The sequence below is a fragment of the Dipodomys spectabilis genome, unplaced genomic scaffold, assembly GCF_019054845.1.
Source record: "Dipodomys spectabilis isolate Male_0828 unplaced genomic scaffold, ASM1905484v1 ptg000213l, whole genome shotgun sequence".
In the NCBI taxonomy this organism is placed as follows: domain Eukaryota; kingdom Metazoa; phylum Chordata; class Mammalia; order Rodentia; family Heteromyidae; genus Dipodomys; species Dipodomys spectabilis.
Genome location: NW_024870890.1, coordinates 1,467,725 through 1,476,710, shown reverse-complemented (window position 1 = coordinate 1,476,710; position 8,986 = coordinate 1,467,725). Strand labels below are relative to the sequence as shown.

The 8,986-nt window shown below is 46.6% G+C and overlaps 1 protein-coding gene across 2 annotated transcripts in view; it reads left to right on the top strand.

Moving 5' to 3' along the window:
• The first annotated feature begins 534 nt into the window (after nt 1-534).
• Nucleotides 535-8,986, top strand: part of Khdrbs2 (KH RNA binding domain containing, signal transduction associated 2) — a 281,691-nt gene continuing 273,239 nt past the window's right edge. For both annotated transcript variants that reach the window (XR_006150186.1, XM_042696953.1), the window contains exon 1: nt 535-625. Coding sequence is in view for 1 of the 2 variants with exons in the window: in XM_042696953.1 (XP_042552887.1) it covers nt 535-625 (91 nt within the window). In the remaining variant the exon portion in view is untranslated. The remainder of the gene's footprint in view (nt 626-8,986) is intronic.

The following is an 8,986-nucleotide window of genomic DNA, read 5'->3' as shown; positions in this document are numbered from 1 at the left end:
CCGCCTGGGAGGCCGGCGCTGCGAGAAGTACCCGCCCCGGAGGCCGGCGCTGAGAGAAGAACCCGCCCCGGAGGCCGGCGCTGAGAGAACCGCGCGCCGCCGAGGCCGGCGCTGAGAGAAGAAAGCGTCCGTACCTCCCGCGCGCCCCTCCCCGCTGCAGCGGTCTCCTGCCAGTCAGAAGGCTCGACCTGCCATTCACCCAATCAAAGTTCGCAGCCTCCGCAGAAGCCCGCCTTCTCACGAGGACGCTCCAATGAACGGCGGGCAGAGGCGGGCCTCGGCCCGCTCCCGCCTCTCCAGATAAGGCCGCGGGTGGGAGCTCGGGCTCTGCGATATTGGGACCGAGAGCGACCCGCGGGCGGGTGCGGGGCGAGGCCCGACGGCGGGCTCGCGGCGCTCCGAGCAGGGGCCGGTGAGGGCGCCGGGTCCGCTCCCGAGGCGGGCCGCAGGCGCCGCGGCGGAGCCCGCGCTGCCCGCCACTCTGCGTCGGAGCGCGCGCCTGGCGCCTGGCGGCGGACGGTCGGCGTCCGCGCGATGGAAGAGGAGAAATACCTGCCGGAGCTGATGGCCGAGAAGGACAGCCTGGACCCGTCCTTCGTGCACGCCTCGCGCCTCCTGGCGGAAGGTGGGCGGCCGTGCCGGGGCTGCGGGGCCGCGGGGAGCGGGTCCGGGGACTCCGCGGAGCCGCGGGGTCCGGGTCCGGGGACTCCGTGCCGGCTGCGGGGCGCGGGGTCCGGGTCCGGGGACTCCGCGGGGCTGCGGGGCGCGGGGTCCGGGTCCGGGGACTCCGTGTCGACTGCGGGGCCGCGGGGTCCGGGTCCGGGGACTCCGCGGGGCTGCGGGGCGCGGGGTCGGGGTCCGGGGACTCGGCGGGGCTGCGGGGCGCGGGGTCGGGGTCCGGGGACTCCGTGCCGGCTGCGGGGCCGCGGGGTCCGGGTCCGGGGACTCCGCGGGGCTGCGGGGCGCGGGGTCGGGGTCCGGGGACTCCGCGGGGCTGCGGGGCGCGGGGTCCGGGTCCGGGAACTCCGCGGGGCTGCGGGGCGCGGGGTCCGGGTCCGGGGACTCCGCGGGGCTGCGGGGCGCGGGGTCCGGGTCCGGGGACTCCGCGGGGCTGCGGGGCGCGGGGTCCGGGGACTCCGCGGGGCTGCGGGGCGCGGGGTCCGGGCCCGGGGACTCCGCGGGGCTGCGGGGCGCGGGGTCCGGGCCCGGGGACTCCGCGGGGCTGCGGGGCGCGGGGTCCGGGCCCGGGGACTCCGCGGGGCTGCGGGGCGCGGGGTCCTGGCCCGGGCCCGGCCGAGTCCCCTTAGCCGCCGTCCGCGGGCCGGACAGCGTGCGCGGGGCGGGGCCGAGCGCTCAGCAGCTGGTTTGAAGCGCGGGAGCGCGTGCGGGCGGCGTCGGCCGGACCCAGGGCGGCCACCGGCCCGGCTCCCCCACCCGCGTGCGTCTCCTTTCGTGCTCCTGAGCCGTCCTCCCCCCCAACCCCCACGTCCCGTCCCCGTCCCCTCCCCCCCCCCCCCCCCCGTCCCCTCCCCGTCCCCGCCCGCCCCCTGCCCGCCTCCTGCCCGCCCCGCCCCCGCCCCGCCCCCTGCCCGCCTCCTGCCCGCCCCGCCCCGCCCCCGCCCCGCCCCCTGCCCGCCTCCTGCCCGCCCCGCCCCGCCCCGCCCCGCCCCGGGGCCCTGCCTGTCCTAAGGTGTGGACAAGCCGGGTGGGGCACAAACTTGGGCGCGGCCGGAGCCGCACAGGCCCCTCACTGCACTTGTGCAGATCTCTGCTCTGCAGCAAACCGCCCACCCCTCTCGGTGTTGTTTTTAAATTACAGCTGCAGGCCTCTTTTCGGAGGAGGGCTTCATTAGTAGAGAATCACCATCACCACATTGGCCACCGCGCAGTTCTGGGCCTTGGGTAGCTGTGGACTAACCTGCAATAAAAACGGAGAGACACACCTTCCTCCAGCTCTCAGCAATAAAACGGTGTGGGGGACTTAGCTGTACCTGGAAGGAAGATTCTCCTTCACGTGCCATTCATATGCGCACTAGGTTTATTCTGATATCTTACTGATGAATTGTTTCTAGCAACAGAAAGTTCTCCTAATGTCTGATTAGGATGAATCTCAGAATATTGAACATGGCAAACAACTAAACTCTTAGAAAAGGCTGGTTTTGCAGAATAATTTGCAGAATGATTTAATTTTTACAACTTTCTTGTTTAATCAACGAAGAAAAAGAAAAGTCAACTGCATCAATAGAATAGAAATATTGAAAACAAGTTGATAGACACTACTATTGCCTGAAAGGCTAAAAACAGTTGAGCTTCCTCAAGCAGTTTACTTGAATACATTTTCAGAAGAGTATTTACTGTATAAAGACTTTAAAATGAGAAAGGGTTACAAGTTGATTATTTTTCTGCCTGCCAATTGGAGTTCCCTTCAGTCGTTAATGTGAATTATTGTACTTCACATCTGCCAAATGAGAGATGTCTTTGAAAAAAATGCATAATCTTGTGGGATAAACTGGCATTTCACATGGCGGACCAGAAAGTGCTGGGCACCTGGGTCCTCCTCTCAAGAGTTGGTTGATACTTGGAACAGGTATTGATGGACCAGGTAATTTATTTTTTCCCCACTAGGGGGCAGCATGTCCTGCTTTTGTACAGAATTACAAAGCTCTTAAATAGAAAAATATCTAAGTAAGAAACAAAGAGGTCCCAATTTTCAGAGATACCATTAAGGAGGAGAGAGAATGAAGAAGACAATGGTAGTAATCTTAGGATATAAAGTATATAGATAGTTATTCATAAATGATGCAGAGTGTTCAGCTTGCTTCTCAGTTCTTGGGGCTCCTTCCCACAACTGTTTATTAAAGAATATAAGGCCACAGTTCTCTAGAATCTCAGTGAATTATATGTGATGTTATACATCCTTCATTATCTTTGCAAAGGCCACTTGCCAAGATTTCTAGGTTGTGTTTCAGATCTCTGTAGAAAAGTACTGTGGGGATGATGCTTTTCTTCATACCTGGAAATGGTACAGATGAAGGCAGTGGCTATAAGTAAAGCTGACATAGATATTCATTTGGAAGGAAGTGTACATTGGGGTAGATTTCAGACTGTACTGTACACACAGTCTCAAGACAGTAATTCAGTCTTGAGTAATTCAGTAATTCAGGTGATTCAGTTCTTGGAATTATTTTCTAGAACTCAATACATAAATGGCAAGGCCGGCTTGCACGGTGATTTTATGTTCTGATTGGTAATAGATGCAAATCAGTACTCACTTAGAATTAAAAGACTGTTTCACTTAGAATTGAAATCCCTAAGAATAAGAGGGCTGATTTTGCTGGTTTCCCCCCTCCCTTATTTTTGTTGTCTTTTGTCTTATTTCATGTCTTCCTACTGTGTACTTTATTGTGGATCATTCTGAGAAAACTACTTTAAAAAACCCAAACATTTGATAGTTTTGTTACTTAGAATACATCTTGAATAGCATGGTTTGAAGAATGTTGCAAACCTATATGATTAATTAAAACAACTTTCCTTCTAAAATTATGTTAGGTATCCTTCTGTTGTGAAAGGTGTTTCAGAATATAAGGAAACAGCAAACTCAGCATGATTCTTAAAGTTCTACTCAGCTTCTGAATTTGCTTGCAAGATGAAATGACATGAGGTTATTTATATCTATGCTGTTTCTGAGAAATGCATTAAACTGTGAATCCACATACCTGGATTTTAGTTCAGCCTTTACCCAAACTGAATTTTGTTAGCTTTCTTCTCCCTGGGCTCAGTTTTCTTGTCTCTCAAAGAGTTGGGCTAGGTGGTCTGTGTCTCTTTGCAATTCTAATTAGATCCCAGCTTATTGCTGATGCAGAGGAGTGATGTTTGTATACTCATCAGATAAAAATCAATGGCTGCACATTTTTGAAACTTCTTTCATTCCTTCCTAGTGTAATGACTCATAATACATTTATTGCACTATATAATGTAATTTTAAGCATACATGTTATTTTGGGTACTGGGGAAAGATTTATGTTCATAATTCTGTTGAACTATTTTCAGGGCTTAGGACCAAAAATGTGTGTGGATAGAAATATTCTTGTTTGCAATTAAGTGTGACTGTTGATTGACATAGATCTATTCAGATTGATAGATTCAGTTATGGAGATTCCATACTTTCAAGAATGTTAGTAAATTTTGTTGGCCTTGAGCTTTGCAGATACATATGAAATCTTAGAAATATGGGGACAACAGAAATTTAATATTTATTACAAGTAGTTACATTTAAATTCTCAAGGGTCATTTCACAATTTAAATTATATTTCTTGACAAGTCTTAAGTTAGAAATTTATTGATATTATGTTTAAAACCAACTTCTGATATAGTATTCATATGACTCTAACTTACTCTTCTATGAATGGGATATTTTTTCCTCCCAATACATTTGATAAGATAAAAATCTTATTTACATTTTTTAGTGTAACAAGAATGGGCAAAAATGAATTTCAGTTATATTTGATCATAAAACAAATACAGTGAAAAAATTCTAGTTCAGCAAGTATGGGATATATCACATTTCCCTCTATGATACACAGTTTTCTTTTTATAACACAGGAAATGTGTTACTTCCCAAATAGTGTTCTTTTAAGGTTAAACGTTATACTTGTGATAGTATATGCAGTATTTTGTAAAAACGTAGCAAAAAGCAGTTACATTCATGTAAGAATCTTTAAGAAATATCCTTAATATTTTAATGTGCTTGTAGAGTTGGCCTCAGCTTTTGTAAGAAAATGAGAAAAATTAGCACTGCCTAGTGCTGTTTTCTTGGAATTGCTGCTGAGTGAAATTTAGTTCATAAATCAAATTAAGAAATAAATTGTCTTGTGAAAAATCGTTCCAGTGACGAATTCTAACGTGTCATGTGCCCTTAGTCAACGGTTACTCACCAGTGTTTACCTTACGCTTTACTTGTTCCCTCCCCGCATCTTTTGGTGACAGTCAGTCCCGAGGCCAGCTCTTCTGCTGAACCCGTGCATCCTTCATTCTTTGTGTGTGGTTTCACCACCTCCCTTATTGAGGGAAATATCTCTTCTGTGTTCCTGCGTTTCTACGCTTCTATGTTCTTCCTATGTTCGGCATTCTCCAGGAGACTTCTGTACTCATCCTTTCTGTCTTTCATCCCCAGAAGACTTAATGTTTCCCTTTGTTCAAGGTTCATTTGTCCACCATGCCCTTGACACTAAATGCTAGTGTTCATCACTAAACTTATTCAGTGGCTACATCCTTTCCTCATATTGCACACATTAAACCGTCTGTCTATCCTTTCCTTGTAGAAAAGTCTTGTCCAAATGATGCAATCCAAATTCCTTGGAAAATAGAGTGTGTGATTTACTTGCAAAAGTAATAGCTTTATGTATGTATGTATGTATGTATGTATGTATGTCAGTCAGTCTTGGGGCTTGAATCCTGGGCCTGGGTGTTGTCCCCTTTTGCTCAAGGTAGTGCTCTAACACTTTGAGCCACAGCACCACTTCCTGTTTTCTGGTGGTTAATTGGAGATAAGAGTCTCACAGACTTTTCTGCCTGAATTGGCTTTGACCTGAGAACCTCCTGAGCAGCTAGGAGTACAGGCATGGACCACTAGCGCTTGGCTGCTTTAATCTTTGTTGACATGTATGCACATCGTCCTTGTATCCTTCAAGCTTCTGGTAGGTACCTTATTTTTAGAACTTACCTCTTTAAAGTGCTTCAGTCTGTCTTCTGTCTGCATTGTAATTGCAGATTAGAATGTAGATTACAATCTTTAGTAAATATTTTCTAACCTCTCACCATGTCCTACGTACTCTTTCCACTGTTAGACTTGTACCAGTGTCCTTCCTACTGGACTTACAGGCAGTGCCTAACACTGGATTTGCTTTTGTTTTGGATCATCTTCCAATAAACACCTCCTTGCCCCCATCACATAAAAATGCTTATCTAGGGATTAATTCAAAATTGAAGTCTGACCATCTCCTTTGATTCATTACCATTTTCTTGCTCCTTGACTTTCTAATGACACGTGTCTATATCTTTCTAGACTCAAGTCTTGATCATTTTTGCCTAATGATTTCAGATATAACAACCTCTCTGTAGTTCCCTCTCTGTACCCCTTCCCTGATCCCTGCCACTTCATACAACATTTCTCTGTCCATTCTTCTTACTCTCAATGTGTAATTGTTAGCCTTTGTCTGGATTTGCTCTGGATTGTCAGCCCTGAGGAGCGAAGCCAAGTGTGTTGTTTAGTGCTGTGTCAGCAGTGTCTCTTGTGGTGCTGGGCACAGGGAAGGGCTCAGATGATACCTTCTAGGCTTTGTTCCTTGCTCGCTCTTCACAGGTGATGCACAGGACCTCCTCTTCTGGCTCACCATAACTGAGGTGTTGCCCTTGCTACAACTTCTCCATGCAACATACTCCTCACCTAACATGTATCGCCAATTGTAATTTCTACTGATTCAACCAAGTCAGTCTGGCTGTTCCTTCCTCTAAGAAGCCTTCCTCATGGGTTCCCTATCTCATTAATTATGCATTAGGTGAACTTCTGGCTTTCTTTGTCCTGACCTTTCCACTGCTACATTAGAAACATGCAACTCTTGTTTGATCTTTTCTGTGACCCCTCTAAGCTAAGGGCCAGAGAACTGTGACTTGTTTCTGAATTGTTAGTGCCTGCCTTCATTCTTACCAGTAGCATAAGAATAAACGATCATTTAATAAATGATTATTAAGTGAATGATGCCAACCTCCTATTTACTCTTTCCCTTACTATGCATTTAGAAGTCATCTCCAGAAAAATCTAGAAAGTTTTTTTTTTTTAAAGGTGTAGCCCAGGCTGGTCTTGAATGCATGACCCTCCTGCCCATCCTCCTCGTTGATTACTGCCGGGTGCCACCACAGCCGGCTAGAAATTCTTTCATTGTTAATTCAGTCCCATTTTGTCATTGCTGAATTTTAAACCACTACTTTGAACATCTCCAGTTTTAAACTTATTTTGAAATAATATACATTTGCAGGAACTGTGAACCCAGTTACAGAAAGATCCTGTTGAACTTCATCACATAAATCTTTGCTACTTGCTATTAGAGTTCCATTCAAACTAAGAAAACGGCATGTATACAGTCTGCACATTTAACTTTTTTCATAAATGTAGAATTGGGTGGCCAACACCGTTGTTGAGATACAGAGCTGTCCTTCATCTTAAGTCTTCCTCCTTAAGTCTTCCACAACTCTGCCTACCCTTTTAACCTTGTTTTTAACCACTCCCAATGCTTTCTTGGCCCCGCCCTCTCTAGTTCTGATAATAAGGATGCTTGTTTGGTAAGCTCTTTAGTAAGATCCTGTGAATCATGTTCCTTTGTTGTTCAAATTGGGCAGTTTCTTTTGTTCTAAGCTCATCAGTTTATTTCTCTGTCCTCTCATTACTGTTGCCAAGTCTATCTTATAGGAAAATGTTTTTTTAATCAGCTATGGTATTTAAACTGACATTTCCTAACTTTTATTTGGTAGAACTCTTTTTCTTTCTTCTTTCTTTGTGCCTTATAAATTTGTTTCAGCAAATCATTTTCTGTGGAAGCTCTTCACATAGTCACAATGTCTGTAAGCACTTGTGGATGGCCTTTTCTCATTTAAATTGTTTTTCTTCTGACTCAAAATGTGGCATGTGATGTTCAGTGATATTCTGGGCATTTCAATATTATATTACAGCACTATGGATTTTCTTTAAAAGTTTCCTTTTAGCAGATGTTTTGTGACCAGTTCCAATACAGAGGCTCATCCCCTTCATCTTGTAGGCAGGGGCAAAGCCCAGCCCCTCTCTGAGCCTTCATTGACCCTATTTGGTCTGGGAGCCAGAGGAACAACCTGTGTTGCTCCCTACATAGCTCCTAATGGCACTAGGATGGATGAAGTGGCTCAGCCAGCATGCCGTGAGGTGTTTTCCGAGGTCACCCTTGCTTGGAGAGAGAGCAGCGTGCCTGTACTGCTGTGAGGGCAGTTCAAGATCTCCATTTGGCCTCCATAGACATGTGGGGTGGAAGGGAAGCTCGGTTCCCATTCTTTTTTTGATGGCTCAGAGGGTATCCAGTTACCACTGGATGAGCTTGGGAGTCCAGGCTCCACGTACAGTAATCTAACTTCACAAGAGTGAGCATGGAATTCAGTGTTTAATGTGTTTTTTGTCAGGAGATGGTTGCTGTCTTAGCATTTTCTGGTTGATGAGGTTGCCCTTTGTCCTTTTGTGAGAAGGTGTGTGTGTGTGTGTGTGTGTGTGTGTATGTGTGTGTGTGTGTGTGTGTGTGTGTGTGTGTGTGTGTGTGTTGCTTCTGTTAATCTCTCTGGATTTACAGCTTTTGGATTCCTGGTCTAGTATTTATGAGGCACAAAGAACATCTAGGAAAACCACTGACTTGGTGTGTCTTTCTTTTTGGGAGGTGGGACTTTGTCTTGTGAGACTCACAGTCTGCCTACTTCCTCTCCCTCCTGAAAGTGAGTCCCTATTGTGTATTCTATTTTTTTATGGAATTTATTATGAATATGTATTTGGACTTATACATTAATATTTATGAGTTACTTATATATGAATGAGCAAGCATGACCATGACCAGAATGCACTCATCTGGAAAACAGCTTCATTCTTTTTAGCTCATTTCAAGTTTTTTTTTTTTGGGGGGGCATGCAATGCTACTTAAAGGGAAGAACACATTTGATTATTATTTTTAGTTTATCTTTACAAACACTGTGGGATGCCATTTGTTTCTATGTTGCTGCAGAGGCAAAGTAAGTAAAAGTGTAGAGGTAGGTGTTAGAAACTTTTAGAAGTATCTGTTTGAACATTGATCTCACATCTCTGTTTTTGCCTGAATATATTAAAAGAATACATCTTAATTGGAGTTATATTATGATACCTGGTTTGGTTTTTTAAAGCTATACTTGTAAAACAGCATATTCACAGATAAAAATGATTCTT